Below are 17,538 nucleotides of genomic sequence, written 5' to 3' on the forward strand. Positions count from 1 at the left end.
TAATCATCTGATTGCACATGACCCGTTTAAATTATAGTTTGGCAGGTGTTTAAAGTAAGGCTGAGACGTTAATAACACTCCATGAAGGCTAATATCATATACTGATTTTGAAAGCAGCAGAAAAAAATCTTCTTGTTTTTCTATCTGTGAGATACTTGACAATTTACCAGTGCTGTTTTTCACAACCTCAAAAAAACAGAAATAAAATGAAAGATAAATTAATTTGTGTCTGCTTTACTTTTGAGAACGCAACATGCATGGTAACACTTTATGTTTCATCCATAATGCTGATTCAATATCTTTGACTTTGAAGTAATGATCGGATTACTTAAAGTTTCTGTCAGTGGCAATATCAAATTACAGAGCCACTTCTCTGACATTTGTTTTTCTGAACTACAGATTTCCATCTAAAGAGCAGAAAGAAGTCACAAATTTATGCGTGATTGCAAACATATCCTTTAGATTTTTCTACCCTGGAGTCAGTAACTTTGGGAGTTCTGTTATTTAATAATGCACATGTGAATTGTATCGCTTTGTTACAGCCTAGTGATGAAATTTGATTTCGCCGAATATTGGTGAGCAAAAGAAAAGAATTTCACATCTTCAGATCCGTCAAAAGCAGGAGAGATGGACGCTGTTCACAAAGGATAGTTAAGCTGCAGGCCTTTCTTGTCCCCTCACTCCACATAGCTGCCAGTGACCCTGTCTGTGGCTCTGTCATTTACAATTCAAATGCTTTTATGACTATGCTACTTCCAACCGAGATGGAAAATGTCATTATTTAAATGAGCCGTATTTAAACTCCAGGTTTCTCTATAGACAAACTACACTGGACACAAATACACATTTTTAGGCAAATCATACGCTCACAAGCTCCCATTTACTTATCAGAAAACTGTTCAGACAGATGATTATTTTCCCCCACGAGGCATCATTGGCCACTCATGCAAACCGAGGGAATGTGAGGGAGCATCTTTAGCTTTGGGGCTTTTAGAGTTTGAAATATGTAAGCTTCTCAACTGTTCTGCATATAAGCACACAAAACATGTATCTAACGCCAGCTTTATTTAGTGATTTATGCTTTTTTTTCCGGTAATGTGTTTTCTAAATCGGATCTTAAAGGGTAATCACTTAAAGATTTAAAGTTGGCATGAAATGGAAGTTGCGATAGTATTTTTTTTACTTCCCAATTGTGACAACATGAAGAAGAAAAAAAGTGGAGCGGGACTTGATTTTGTCCATCGGGAATTGACTGGATTTTTGGGTTGTTGTGATTTGCTATTGCAATCATTTTAATAAAGACTCCAATATCCCATTAAAAAAAATAGAATGAAATGAAATGAAGAATGAAAATTATGATATTGGAACACCCTCAAGTTGTTCCAAACCTGTATGCATTTGTTTCTTCTGCTGAACACAAAATAAGATATTTTGAAGAATATGTGTAAAGCAACAACTTGAGGGTGAGTAGCCTAAATTATGACAGAATTTTCATTTTAAGGTGAACTATCCCTTTAAGGCTGCAAAAAACAGTAATATAATACAATATAATTTATTTGTAAGCACTTTAAATACTATATTAAATAAATATAAATGTAATGACTTTCAAATAAATCTAACTGAAAAATATTTACTGTAGTAAATAGTTTGACAACTAGCTCTGTTCTAGCCTACTGTTTTATCAATCATTTAAACCTAAAACTTTTTGATGTAATGTTTCACTTGAAAAGTGTGCTTGCACTATATTTCTTTGTATAAATGCCACTTGCCAAATGCCATTTTGTTATCTAAGAAGTGAACAACAGTCATACATTTTAAGTTTGGCTTAAGAGTCAACTTTTTAGTCAACTTGTTGAGTGCGCAGTTCTTCAGATAGTTACGGTACCCAAATCTGCAACACTTCTCTCCCCCATAGGAAGTCTCAGGCAATTAGTTCAGTCAGTAGAAGTTCTCGTACTAGTCTACTCAGTTTCTCTGAGCTCTTCTAATGACTTAGTCCGAAGAGCGTTTAAACCCCTGTGCTATTCCGTGGGAGCCCCGGTTCTGCTTTTGGATCTTTATATATATATATCTATAAAAAAAAATGGGATTTGAATTGGATCGTTTCAAAGGGGCTGTGGACCCAGACTTCAAATGCAACTTGTGTAATAAAGTTTTGGAGGATCCGCTCACTACCCCGTGCGGTCACGTCTTCTGCGCCGGCTGTGTGCTGCCGTGGGTCGTTCAGCAGAGCAGCTGCCCGGTCAAATGCCAAAGGATCTCCACCAAAGAGCTCAACCACGTCCTTCCTCTCAAAAACTTAATATTAAAGTTGGACATTAAATGTGACAATCACGCGCGGGGCTGCGAGAAGATCGTCAAACTTCAGCATCTGGCGGAGCACGCGGAGATGTGCGATTATTCTCCTGCCAAATGTAGGAATAAGGGCTGCAGCGAGGTGCTGAACCTTAAAGATATGGATGCTCACATGCGTGAATCGTGTGATTTCAGAGCGGTCGGGATATGCGAGAGTGGATGCGGATTGATGCTCACTCATAAGGAGCAGAAGTTGGACAACCACTGCTGTTTGAAAGCCCTCAAAGTGCACAACGGCGCGCTGCAAGGGAAAGTTGTCAGCTTGGATAAGGAACTGAAGAAACAAGCTCTGAAATCGACTAAAAGAGAGAAATCACTTTTGGCGCAACTGTCGGCTGTTCATAACGAGCTTCAGATGACAGCGCTGAAGTATCAGAAGAAATTCACGGAATACAGCGCCAGGATTGACTCGCTGTCAAAGAGTCTCTCTCCACCGTGTAAGGTAAGAGAACAATCATGACAGCGCTTTAATAACACTCACAAATATTTATAGCAACCATATCCACTACTACAATAAAACTATGGTAAAACGTAGTATTGGCTACCATTAGCCAATACAAAAAGTCACAACACAAAAAGTCTGAAACGATTCTAAAAGCTTCTTGCACTGCGTGAATCTCTTAATAATTTATAGCGGTTTTACAGTAGCCTACATATTTTGGCAGAAACTTGTTGGTACATTTTAATGCTGTCCGTTTCCTTAACAAATGAGCTCTTTCTCTAGAAGCCTGATTTTTTTTTGTCCAATTTTCTCTCTCTCCAAAAAAAAAAAAAAAAAAAAAAAAAAAAAAAAAAAAAAAAAAAATTCACTGTGGTAGGTATAATTTTATATTTTACCTTCCTTTTTTTCTCTTCTCTTGTTTATTAAATGTTGGGACACCTATTTATTAATACTTTTATAGTCAGTGTTGTTTAGATTTAAACTCTTTATGGACTTCCATTTAGGCGATATCACTCGAGTGTACTGAAATCGGCTGTGAATGGGCGGTAGGCAAGATGCTGTGTAACTAATCACAGCCATGTTGATATAACTTGTCAATTGTGAGTGTGATATTGCTTTTATTGGTTTAGAAACATGCTTGGACAAGTAATTAATATCCAGTGACAGTGACAGTGACTTGTAACTCTCAAGCAATTATTGGGCAGTGACTTGGTATATTTCCTCTCCTCCAACGAAAAAAGTTCCAAAAGAGGAAAGCCAAGCTCCAAGCAAATCGCATACTTAAACCCTGGCCTGGAACAACGTTTATAACTGGAGCAAAAGGACGTTTTTCCATCAGCGCTCTACAAAACGCAAACTAGTTCAAAGTGCACATTTTTGAAAACAATACCATTTTCTCCATGTAAACTACAGAAATGCTAATTTGTGAAAACAGTAAAGTCATGCGTATTACGTGTTCAGTCTGTAGAATTTAGGTAGCTCTGCCCCTTTTCAGCGGTGCGCTTCTGTCCTCCGGTTTGTATTTCCACAGCATGAAGGTAAGATCTTACAGATTTATTAATGTACCGCTCATTTGAAATCTTCCCAGTCTACTGACATTTGTTACAACATCCGCTTCAAACATTACAATGCTCATGATAACTTTCGTTAACTCCGCAATAAGTAAATACACTTCACCAGCTAATTACTCTTCGACAGTGATGCCATAGAAATATACAGAGCTACCCCAAAAACGGAAGTTCAAACACAGTATTCCAAATATGGCTGCATGCTTGTTTCTCTGGCACATAAGGTGTATAGGTAGTGTTTCTTTACAAAGTGCAATCGCCAACTACTGGCCTGGCAGCAGAATACAGAGATTTTAGTCATTTTTACGGATCCGTGTGAACTGGGATCGCTTTGACATTATCGTCTGTCCGCAAAAAAAAAAACGCAAAGGAAAAGCTTTTATGTTTTTAGTACATCGTTGTTGTGTAAATTTACACTTAGAGACATTTTTTATTTACACTCTTTGGGGAATATCATGTTATTATTATTATTGCTTGTATATTAATGCAAGGCTGTTTGTTGTCATGCACATGGGGTGCATAAAGTATTTAATTTCGGGTGTTTGCTGTTTTTATGATTCCTTCCAAGTTCCAACCCTGAAAGATGCGTTACTAGCTGGCTTGCAATGTAGACTTCATTGGTTTTAATGGAACTTTCTAGTTTAGTATGGACTTTATAGTATAGAAAATATATTGTTATAACCTATAGTGTGCTACATTATTTTTAGGCGTTTAAAGACCTACATTACATTTTGTGTCCTTCAGTTGGGTAGTTAAGCTTTTCACTGAGGGAACACTCAATATAATTTCCAATGTAGGTACTATATTTGCACAATAAACTTAAAATGGTAGCATATTTAAAGTAAAATTACAGTAGTTTTATACATTGTTGTCAGTAGGCTACATCAGTACTTGAGAGGTAAAGTACATGCCAATGGTAAAGTGATGGTAATACTAAGGTACTTTGGTGTAGTCTAGGCACTAAAAAGATACATCATGCCCAAATAATGAAACAACGACCTTACTATGGCACTTCTTTTTTGTTAGTGCTTTACTGTATGTCCTTGCCATGCCTTAAATTAAGTACCATGACATCTTCTGGCATGTGTGATGCCCTTCAGATTAGCTATAATATATCCTCACCTCAGGACTCCATCAGAGCATGGAAAAAGTCTGTGAGTTACACTTGTGACAGATAACCTCCCTTGACCGCTCTATGAAGGAGCATGAGATCCTAAGGCAACCTCCCAGTGAGTGAACATGTTTATGGGCTCTGAATGATGCCTTAGTGCCAGTGACTGCCTTCCTGCAGGGGAATGAAGTCTCTCTTGCTGTTCCCATCACATGGTTCATCAGTCAAGTGAGTTGAAGCAGGGCTGGGAAAGGAAGGCGATGATGGGGAGCTGACATTTGCAGGATTGGGCCTGTCTGCTGAATGCTGGGCTGTTGATCCAGCTGCTCTGGAGGAAAAAAATGATATCACAAGAATTTTCGTATCACCACTAGAGCATTTCAACACTTTTTATGCATTATCTTTCTATATGTTTGTTTGTTTTTGCCATTCAAGAGAATTTATTCTTTAGATGAGTCATCCTCTGACATTATTTGCACATTTTTATTATATACAATTTAACAACAATGATGTGCATTTATATTAAGTGGTGCCGGACATTGTTTCTCATGGAATTATGGGACTTGTTCCCATGACCTGGTCCAGCGGGATACATTCCTTACTTGAGACGTACATTGCATACACTCAGCAAAGATAGTAAAGAGGACACTGTACATGCCTGCCATTGATGTCTGTATTATATTTAGACACTGTATTCTGTGGCACACAGAAATGACAGCTGCTTTAGTCTCTGATTCTATGCAGTGCACCCTAAGCGAGGAATAAAATGCTGACTCCACTTGTTTGTCCACGTTCCGCCATTCATCTGTCGAGAGAGCCGTTTGCTGCAAATGTATTAATATACTCGACCAAATGAGCAGGGAACAAGGCCTTAACCCTTAAAGCCACTGGCCACTTGACAGCTCCTTTTCCAAGATGCTTTAAGCTGAGATGACTTATGTATTTTGCATGATGTTTAGTGATTGTAACAGGTGCACTTCTGTACTTGTTTGGTCACGCACCACTTTTGGTCTCAGTCAAATGTAAATCGTGCTACCTACGGATGATTTAAGAGCTTGTGCTATAAAAACACACCCTGAAGGGTTATATTTGAAATAGGGATGTACTAGAATCCTAAATCCGAATTCGGAAAGGCACTGAAAATGAGTAACGCATTCTACGGAGCCCCTGAAGGGACACGGTTAGGCTTGCTGTGGTAGTCAGTTACATTGCAGTACATCAGATTTCACTTATCACTTGAAGATAGTAAGGAGAGACTGACATGATGATGTTGGAGGATTTAATGTGCAACAGATCTTGTAAAATGCCAGTCATTTCCTATCCAAACATAGTATTTGGCTTCAGGCACATCCCTAATTTGAAATATTTAGTTTGGAAGCTCAGATGTTTCTACTTTCCGAATAGAAATAAATACATGGTTTTTAAAGACGTATGTGTGAATTAATGGGCCATTTATACTGTTCCTTCTTTTTCAGGGCGGAGAGACCAAAAGTGTCATGGCTATACTCCATCGTGATTCTGGATCTTTAGGCTTCAATATCGTTGGAGGAAGGCCATGTGCGGTAAGTTCAGAAAGATTTACACCTCCATCTTATGTGTCTTTGGCTCATTGTATTTCCTGTTTCAGCCCATGATTGTCAAGGTTTGGTAAAGGAAATCAAGAGGGGTTTTGTGAAGGGTTTTCCCGAACAAAACTGTTTAGGAATCCCAGATCATGCATTTTTAAATATTTTTTACATATATTTTAAGGCCTTAGATTACCTCATGCCACATCTACAGTATTAGTTTCTCGATCTAGTCTTAACCAAAACAAATTATTATAATGATAAACAAAAAAATATATATGACACAGACACCTTTAATATCTGTCAGGTTATTTCAGAATCTCAGTGTGTCATTGGATGACTCAATTTAAGTGGGAAATTGCAACTGGGAAAATACAGACATAAATTATATCTTTTGTATACAGTGCCACTTTGGTACGTCAGTCCACCCTGAAGTGGTAGTTGTGGTATCCATATCAGTGTGAATGAGCACCAAACCCTTTAAAAAGTGTTTGTTTGTGGTTCGTCTGAAATAGAAATATGACGCACTTTGGTCTGAACTGGACTTTTGCAGAAAAACCTTCCAAAGAGGAAAACTATTACAAGAGCCAAGTTTCCAGGGCTTCTTCTAAGACCCAGATGTAGCCTCATCACAATGACGAGGCTTTATTTATTTATAAAAAATACACCACAGTTAAAGCATATAGCACAAATTGATATGGCTGAGTTAGTTTACCCTAAAGTAAGTGGAAGAGGTCGGTCACTAATGAATGACACAAATGGCTGCGTCTCTTAGCAACTGCACAACTACTTCAACGTGGCCATGACCCCTCCATAGCAAATGTTTGACATGCCAGCCATCCTGTCTGCTTGTAAGACCTTAGATCTGTTTCTAAAACTTAGTGAGCTGACCACTTGGGTTGCTTTTTAAAATGTCATAGTGGCAAAGGCTTGTCGGAAGCAAAATCTTTCGCAGCATCATTCGCAGAGTTGGGAATACCAGAATGCATTTCAATGAGCTCTGTCAATAATGTGAAAGAAATTGTAGTTTTAAATTTCAAATTTTAGTAGCCACCCAATATTTGTGTGGAATATTGGTGTATTTTTATTACATGGCTCTCTGATTCTAATTAATTAATCACTGAACTGAGGAGGCAATTTGTATATGTTGTATATTTAATTTAGTATATTTTGTATTTGAATATTACATATTTTCATAGTTTTTGGAGTATTGCATCTTTAGTTTAGCAACTATTTTTGTTCTGTTACTTAAATTTGGAACAGAGTTTATGTCGTTTTATTAGAAAAGAAAAGAAATATTATGTAGGAGTAGGATCCTCTGGCAAATAAAGATGTTGTTTTTGTCGTTGTAATGGGGAAGAGGGAAGGGCTTACAGTAATTAACTGCAGAGTTCACAGTTTGACTTCCTGCGGTTTCTTAAGTATTCCATTAAAAATTACAGCACAGTGTCACACAACATGGCACAGAGGTAATGTGGTTTGATGTGGTTGGGAGGTGGGTTCGACGATTTTGGCAGATGTTTTGCTATAACCTTCCTGTCCAGGTTATATTTTCATATAATGAATGGTGAGCATCTTTTTATTAATCTCTTAACACCTTAAATATCTCACAAACGCAATATGTTTTTCATTTGACAGTGTATTCGCAGAGAAGCTGAACAATGGAGCGCATTGCTTTGTACACCTGCAAACAATTATTTGTGTTTTGGATGCGTCTTTAAGGGAGTCTGTGTCTTTGTTAATCATTTTATTTATTTGCAGTAAAAGTGTTTTTGCATCAGTAATACTTACTAAAATGTTTTATTGGTTAGTAATTTTTTTTTAAATTCTTTTTTGGCTAAATATTGCTGCCTTGTTTTTGGATTGCAGGATAATAAAGATGGCACTTCGAATGAAGGAATCTTTGTGTCGAAGATTGTGGAGAATGGACCGGCGGATAAAGAAGGAGGTTTGCAGATCCATGACAGGATAATGGAGGTAATTGCCTCTGCTTTAAGCCTGATACCGTTGCCCTACCAAGGCACAATAAGAGCCAATCATAACATATTTTATATACGTATACAGTTTTGTGCATAACACATAACACAATGAGACAGATATCCTGTCCTATGTCGCAATTGTGGCTGATTAGGACAGAAACCTTTGTGTTGCGCCATGTTAGGACACTATTTTTGCCAATTATAGCTCATCCTGAAAGGAACAGTTGTACAAACTATGTTGAATAATATTTAAAATAATATTTAAAGCATGTTATACCTCGAAAATGGCTTTAATGTAACAGCTTTTGCAAGATTCTTGGTTAAAACGTTATCTTTGAGCCCTGATTATTTCAGAAAGTCTGCATTTGTAATTTGTTGGACGCTGTATATACCGACTTATAGGAATCCTTCCTGGCTGGCATCAAGTCAGAAGGCTCTCTTTTACCTTGGAACAAAATCTGGACTATTTAAAAGGCCAAAAGTTCCCAGTGGTCACTTTTGAGGGTGCATAGAAAGTCAGCCCTACAAAGGTTGCTTTTATAGCGGCATGAAACACAAGTATGGTACAACGGATGCTTTGAATTCGCTGTAGCGTGTTATAACTATGGCCTGGGTCTGTACAATTGTTTAGCTAAGTTAATGTAAATATTTTCACTTCGTGTAGTCGAATCATCATTCAACAAAATGGTAGCTTTCGCCGCAAGATTTTTTCCCCTCAGGAGTTAGTTAACAACATCACTTTTTGGTTTCAAGATTTATTCATTTGCGCTTGACGTCAGTATATGCGGTATGTTGGATGAGGAAGTCGTGTCTGCTCTTATACTAACTTTTAAGAGCAGCCAAATGCAGCGTGCTAGCCGTAAGTGTCTTAAACTCTCCTGTTCGTTTAGATATGCCATAAGCCCTTGAGACAATGGATAGATTGAGCCACCAAAGGCGACAGTAATGCATTCGGCGCCTGGTGACTTAAGACCACTAAACTGGCCCTGCTTTGGATGGGGAGGGGGGGGGGTATGAGTCCCAGATTGGTTAATGCATTGGGCGGAAATGTGCTAGTATGACTTACTTGGAGGAAGGGGCCAGGGTGAGGGGAAAAGCTTTGGATTGTGCTTAGCATGCCAACTGCTGCTTTGCCGTGATATCTGAGAGTGTTCCTTGTGGTTTTTGTGGATGTCACCTACATCTCTGCTTTTTCTTTTTCTTTTTTTTTTTTTAAAAGGACATCAACTTAACAATACATAGATATTTGAGAAGGGTTATCTGTGACTGGTTTAGTATTATCATTGTAGTGTACAGTAAGCTTTTTCAACAAGATATTTTGCTCTAGGATGGCAATAGACCTAGAAAGTCACTTTTTGTCTTTGTCTTTTGAATAATTAAGGTGAAACAGCATGCGTGCCAGAGGATGTAAATGCATAAGGAACATGAAGCACAAAGCCCTAGGTCAGTCTATTGAGTAAACCTTTAAAATTTATAGTCAGAAACTCTCTCCCACAATGCAAAGCTGTTCCCACCCTGTGCTGTCTATTTGGATCATGTGTACATGGGAATAACGTTTTCTGCTTCCTTCAGGAGATTTATCGGTGCTTTTAAAACTACTTTAATAATGTTTCTGCCTTTTGAAAAGGGTGTAATAATGCTTTTATGGCTATCGGTGACACCTGAGGTAATGTTGTGCTCTTTGAGATCGAAATATGGATTCTAGCTTTACGTCAGCACCTAAGGTGGTATCACATATTTAATTATGTTGACTTGAGAAATGATTTTCTGTAGAAATATAATCACAGGGGAAGAATTAATGCAAAATGGCTTACAGCAGTTTTGTTTCCATTGTAATTTCAGTTGTGTGTATCTAAACCAACACCCTGTAGTCCCATCCTTTATAGCCCATGAGAGTTAGACTCAGCTGGACTTCGCTGTTTAAAATATGTGCCTCTGGAACCCTCCAGGTTCCAGCACTCTTTTGTCTCTCTTGCTACATCAGCACGTTTTCATCCATCATATGGAGTATCCATTTATCTCCTTTTTCCCCCCCAGCTCATTTGGATCCACGTGTATTGCTTGGCGATTGTGCTCAGATGCTTTAAAGTCTGCATGAAACGGGAGTTACGATAGTTTTTTCTTGTTTGCTATTGCAGCGATCTCACATGAGTGACTGGTTATCCTGCCCTCGTGTCAGTAAACACGTCATCAGAGAAGAGATGAGATGTTTTTACATCTCATCTCTGAGATGGTGGGGAACTTATTTTGATTAAAGATTATAAAAGCACATGAATTTTTGTGCTCAGATAAATAATTTAAAATAATTTGCATCTTGCAGCATGTTGTTGATGTTACATTATGACATCAGTATTGGATAATTATTTGTGAATGATAATTTCATTTTTAATTTCAGATTACCTCTGCCGTTATCTATCATGTCATCACTCAATAACACTGTTAAATTTAAGCAAATCTAAACATTTATATAAATTTGACTGTAGATTATAATGTTGTGATGCCTTAATTTACTATTAGCGTGTAAAACTTATTTTGTGATTTATTTAGATGAAATCCTATTGAATTTTATTATCACCCATTCATTGACATGAACATAATTATTGGCTTGGTATATCGGCTAGTAGGTGTGACCTTTTTTTTTTTTCTTTGGCAAGGAAGTAACCACTTTTTCTTCAGAAAATGTAAAAATCTAGTAGTTTCCCAAATATACGCCAAAACCTCTTTAAGTCAATTGTATGCTGTTTACCATTCAAGCGAGAGACTCTTGGGTGACTAGCATCTACTGATCAGTACAATGAGTTCTTGAGTTGCGACAGCATCTCGGCTGAGAGCATCCAGGCGGAGCGTGTGAATTTGTATCATAGGGCGAGCAGGGCCATCACGGTATTCAACGGGCTTTGTGCACATGTTCCTGACAGCAGCAGTGATGGGTGACTCACTGAGCGATCATGAGAAATTCCAGCCAGGAACACACTGCACAGATCATCTGGCCCTTATGTAATAAATTTCACTAGAATGTTTTATGGTTCACGTCTTACTAAGAGTGAATTGGGAAAAATCACAAAATAGCCCCGTATTCTTCATATTCTCTTGGCTATGTTGGCTTCAAAGATGTCATGTGCACGTAAATGTCATGCTCATAAAGATCTAGAATCTCCCACGGTCGTCTGATGGAGGAGTGTCATGGCAGATGTCCCTGGTAAGCACCAGAGAGACAGGCTCAGATAATTCAGCGGATGAATAGCGCCTTGTTTGCCGGAGACATTTATTTTCTCATAAAAAAAGATGTAAAAAGGGAAGAAAAAACGGTGCTGTGTTTGCACTCCACACTGTTCGAAAATTTTCACACATAGTAGCCGAGTTTGCCTGCGACAGATTGATTTACGCATTGGATTTAACACAGCTCTTGTGTTTGGAAAAACATCTTATATTGTTTTTTTATTCTTTTTTTTTTTAACAGGGACAGTGCACATAAAGGAACATTTCAGTAAATGCTCCAGAGTTAGCCAGAGGCTATTTTTCATCTGTAGTATATATTTTAAAAAAGTAATTTGTGATACATTTTTGATGTACAATTTTTTTTTTTTAGAATTTTTTATTTTAAATAAAGTGTTTCATTTCTATACACACGCGTAACCTAATGGTGGGGGACAAAACAACTGCTATTTAAAGGTCCCATGGCATGGATTATTTTTATTATTTTATAATGTTTCCTGGGGTGCCCTTGTAATGTTAGTATGTTTTTTAGATCAAAAATTGTCATAATTTAGAAATAAAAGGCATTTTTCCTAACCTGATTTTAGCCTCTGATTTGAACACTCTGTTTGAAGGGGTGTGTCTGTGTGAGACTTCAGTGTAAACGCCCACTGCTGTGATTGGCTGACATGCTTGCATATGAAACAGCTGTTATACGTTTTTACTATTACAGCTATCGAGATTAACGAATTTAGATCTATTCCCATCACATAAAAGGTTGCAGTGATGAGCATTGAGCAGATGACAGTCTGTTGATCACATGAATGAAGATCTTATCATTGCAACGCAGTTTCTGCGCTCTCACTAATGCTTTCACCAATGCAAACATGATGTAAATACAGTAAGAGCTTTATGTTGTGCAGTGTAACAGCGTCATTGATTTCATAACGAGTTTTGGCAAGTGTCCAGATAAACTCGTGCTGTGTGATTGACAGCCTGGGCTATTGGAAAGGGATTGTTCTTTGATGACGACATAAGAGGAAGATTCCAGATTCGCCCATCTGAACTTTCATTTTCTCAAAGGCGAAGCAGGATACCCAGGGCTTGGTTTACACCTATCACAATTTCTAGCCACTGCCCATAGGCGGGCTAGGGGAACACATATTAATGTTAAAAAATGTTCATGCCATGGGACCTTTAAACTGGTTTTCCATACTGAAGCCCAGTCTGCCGTTGTATGGTAAAACAGGTAGTATTGCGCCACTCTCCATTGGTTGAACCAGAGGTTTACATTGCAGATCTCTCAAATAAACAGAGCAATGTTAAAGTGCTGCAGAGTCACAGTGTTTACACTAGTCTGGGGAATCAGTCCGCAAATGGCTTACTCATAGTTGTCTCTAAACATTTAGCTAGGATAGAAAGTATTTTAACCTCAACCAAATTACACGCACCACCTTTAAGAATGCTGTTTGATGCAGTTAACAATTTCATCTCAAACTAAGGGGTGTTGGGAACACAGTACATGGCTATAGTACCTTCAGCTTTCAATGTGTTTTTGTCACAAAACCATGGAAAACCCATGTGTCTTGATATCCAAGTGTAGATCATGGCTGTATTCAGGAGCATTGGATGTGTTGGGAGTAGGAAGAGGTCATGGAGATAGACCGGGTTGTAAATGTCACCTTGTAAAAGCCTGCAAACAGACAAAGGTCAGAGGTTGAACAACAACCAGACTTTAAAAAGCAGCTCCACTGAGAGGCCAGTGTTTGCCATCTGAAAGAAGCAAGAGCTCCAGCAGTAACAGAAGAGTAGTTCTCTTTAAATAAGAATTAAGTATGGCTGGAGAGATTTGAGATATATTTGCAATGATTTTGTTAATAATATTAGTATCAGTATATATTAAACATCACTTTTAATTAGCTATTATGTTTCCTAAAGATCATGCCAGAAAGCTAGTTTTGCGTTCACTTCTTTGTCACGAATATGAGTGTGCTTGGACAAATATATTTAAAGAGATCTTGACATGGATTTTTTTTTTTTTTTTTTTGCAAGCTGTTAAAACAGGATTTGTCAAAACTAACATTCTTTTATTCATCCATTTGAGTCAAGCATGTGGAATTTAAAAGACTGAACACCAACGGGCAGGGCATATGGTGCCATGTATAACGTAATGTATAATAGTCGATTTCTTGATCTAGAGGCAGTCATGTGTAATTTGCATGTATTTGCTCATGTGACGTCACAGATCCCATAATATCCAAGCTAACCATTTTTGGAACTTGGTTAAATAATTAATTTTCTTTATAATGAGGAAGATGTTTTAAACTGTGAAACTTGCGGGATGTTTTAATGGTACAAAATCCTATGTTAAAGGATCAAGGAAAATGTGATTTCTCATGTCATTGTTTTTATTATCCAGCTTTGTTGTCTTGTTATAATTTTGCATCAAATATGTATAATGCATGTGAATGTAACTTTAATATCAGCAGCTTCTAGTAACACCAGTGGTTCCTTATCTTTTTCTGTCTCCATATAGCTGTAAGGTTACCCACAGTCCACCACTTAACACCCAATGGTGCTTTGAGTTATTTTAGTGTGTGCTCGCTGTCAGATGTGGCGTTAAATGGTGTGAGGGGTGAGTGGCAACATGAAAAGAGTGGCAGCTTGAATAGATATGCTAAGGGTCTGGGGCCCATTGCTAGCATGCAGATGAGTCCTCAGCCCTTTTGAACTCAGGTTGTTAGCATTCTTGTCCATTGATGATTAAGAAGAACCTTGTGGATCAGACAGCTGTAATGAAGGACAGAGGAAGAAAACATGTACAATGTGCAGTTGGTTTTATAAAAAGGGAGATTTGGGATGTCCTGAGTTTTTGAGATGTCCTTGAGGGAAATTTATTTCAACCTCAAATAATGCAGTTTTTGGTCCGCGATGAATTTTTATTTTTTTTTTTTATTTTTTTTTTTTTTTGGTTGGAGTGGTTGTCCTTAATTCACCTGTCATTCTTTGATCTTAATTCATTTTAAGTGCTATTTGGGTAAATATAAAAACCTAAAAGTATATATATCTATATTTTTTTTGCAGAAGAAATTAAGTCTATTTTGTACCATTAAGATTGTTTTTGTTAAATTGTGCAATATTGTATATCTTTTGCACAACAAATTTCCCAACACAATTCTCATTATCGTAATGCATCTGGAGTCTAAACACTGATTTATTTATTGAAGTTTTTTTTTTTTTTTTGTAGTTTATTGATTATTCTCAATACAGTTAATACAATATTTAAACTAAATATTTATAATAAATATTGTTTTACTAAAATGAACTTAAATTAGAGACAGTACATATAATACTAATTTTTTTTTTTTTTTTTTTTTTTTTTGCAATACAGTTATGAAATTGTGTTGAAAAAAAATCTATTTTGTAATTTGGTTAACACCTCTGTAACTCATCCACTATACCCTCCATTAAAACAGGGCTTAACCTTAATCTGTCGCACTCGGACTTTATGACCAGCTTGGACATTTTTAAATCAGGAGACCCTGTTCTTAGTTTCCTCAGGGACATGAAGTCAGGTCAACCCAGCATGAGGCCGCCCTGCAACCTCCAGTCTTCACCTTTCTTCCACTGACAACTAAGATATCACAGCACATGTCATCTTTAGTTTGGAATGTGTCACAAGGTCTTGTGTTATTTCTGATTGAGTCCAACAGAGCAGTCCAGAGGTGGCAGTTAGTTCACTGTGGGCAGTATCACATGTTATTTGGCATCTGATTGCAAGAAGAAAGCCTTTGTCAAGGACTTTATTGGATTTGTGCCCCTGTCTTTTTTTCTAGATGGAAGTGAGCAGGGAGGAGGAGTATAGGCAAGTAAGACTGTTAGTCCCAGTGGTGAGTTGCTTTCCAGTTGACTGGAATGGCTGACTTGGCTATTACAGGACATTAAATCCAATGGAAGTTTTAAAAGGGATATAATAGGCTTCTGGTCTCAGCTTCTGTAATAGCAGCGCATGGTTAAAATGGACAGTCCTGTGGTGCATGTATGATGATATTTAATGTGCACCTAAAGTATACTTGCAATAGTTCCACTTTAGCACAATCAAATATACTTAAATATGTCTTTAGTTGGACCTCAGCACTATTTCCGGATAACTAAAGTGCATTAAGTACAAAATTAGTTGTTCCAATTTAGCAGACTTTAAATATATTACTTTAGTATACCAAAAGTACAATTGCAGGATATTTATCTTAAGTACATACATATGTAAATGTATTTGTAGTATACTTAGCATAAAATAAATGTATTTCAAGTACATCAATCAAATACACTGTCTTTATAATGACAAATAACTTGCATAACAACAACAACAATAATAATATTAGTTTTAGTAGTATTGTAACAATTTCTAAAACATCTGTTAACTGGCCACATACACTTTATCATAGTCCAATGCTGTTCATTTTAAATTGGGCCAAAAATAGGCAGATTAATCCAGTCAGATATCAGTCTATTACTATTCCTTTTAGCCCAATATAGAACTTCTTGATATTTGCTGTCAAGGATTTGCTTAGTCTGGCTTAGCCTACTGTAAATGTGTTGTGAATTCTGTTCAGCAGGCCTTTTCCCTATATATAGAAGCCATAGGTATAATTTATAGCATCTAAAATGTTTTTGGAGAGGGGAATAGGCAAGTATAATTTAGGTTAATTGTCTTTCCAATCAATCACCAGGCTTGTGTAAACATATCAGTAACAATAGTCTCAGGTTGCCTAGCTAGCTGCTCTCACAGTCAGACCCCATTAGCCCCCCACCTTCCATGCAAGCCACCCACCCCCATAGCCTCTCTAATTAACTACCCTCAATTAAACGCTAATAGGCTGATTAACAGACCCTCGGTCGTGAAGTAATAGGCAGTCGTTTCCTTGTAGTTGCCCTCAGTAATGCAGACCAGGCCCCGGGCCTGTTAATTACAGCCCACTTTGAGTGCCCTCAGCAGGACCTAAGAAAATGTAGCCTGTCCAAGTCTGGAAAGTGTGGTGGATGTTGAAAAAGAACATGTCTGCATTATGGATTGTTTCAGCCATCTGTAATTCAAAATGGGATCTAAGAAGAGAATGCTACCACAGAACACTTTCTGCGGTAAGGCCACTTGTTGACTTTCGCTAGGCTTTCAACTCTTGGCTCTGTATATCACAGTAAATCAGTAGTAATGGACAAATCATCATTTAATTTTATGCATATAAGGAAACTTGTAATTTTTTCAGTGGCTGGCTGGGTATCTGAGTTGACATCTTATCGTCTGTGATTTTCACCAAATATGGTATTAGGGAGTCAGATCAGTTATGATTCCATTCACTTTTATGAGTACACATGAACACAGTCTTCCTGTTTTAAGTCTTGGATGTAAATGTAATTTTCTTCTCACTACCTCTTTTTATGGGTGTACAGCCACAGTGATCTTGTAAATGTACTTATTGAATGTCTGTTCTGTAATTTAAGCTTGGTTTTCACCATATTTCAGCAGCTAGCTCATGATTAAAGTAAGCATGTCAAAGCTCAAGCCGAGAATTGAAGTCATATTTCCTGTCATAACTCACCAAAGTACAAGACTACTCTTCTTTGTCCCTCCTCCCAACAGATATATAGTTTTGCTGTGCTCAACATGACTATTTCAGTGCCAAAAACATATGCAGACTTGAATACTTGGCCAGTGCAATGCAAACATATGGCCTAGCTAGTGTGAATTGTTGTGTTTACTGCACCAGTAACAGTCACCAGTAGGGGCCTATTGATTTGATTTCCAATGCTTTAGACATTATACCAG

The 17,538-nt window shown here is 37.5% G+C and overlaps 1 protein-coding gene across 1 annotated transcript in view; it reads left to right on the top strand.

The window, feature by feature from the left end:
- Positions 1 to 1,936: 1,936 nt before the first annotated feature.
- Positions 1,937 to 17,538, top strand: part of pdzrn3b (PDZ domain containing RING finger 3b) — a 90,703-nt gene continuing 75,101 nt past the window's right edge. The window contains exons 1-3 of the mRNA XM_079882529.1: positions 1,937 to 2,797; positions 6,451 to 6,537; positions 8,410 to 8,517. Of these exons, the coding sequence (XP_079738655.1) occupies positions 2,084 to 2,797; positions 6,451 to 6,537; positions 8,410 to 8,517 (909 nt within the window). The 5' untranslated portion in view covers positions 1,937 to 2,083. The remainder of the gene's footprint in view (positions 2,798 to 6,450; positions 6,538 to 8,409; positions 8,518 to 17,538) is intronic.

Source organism: Squalius cephalus, assembly GCF_949319135.1.
Source record: "Squalius cephalus genome assembly, chromosome: 10".
NCBI lineage: Eukaryota > Metazoa > Chordata > Actinopteri > Cypriniformes > Leuciscidae > Squalius > Squalius cephalus.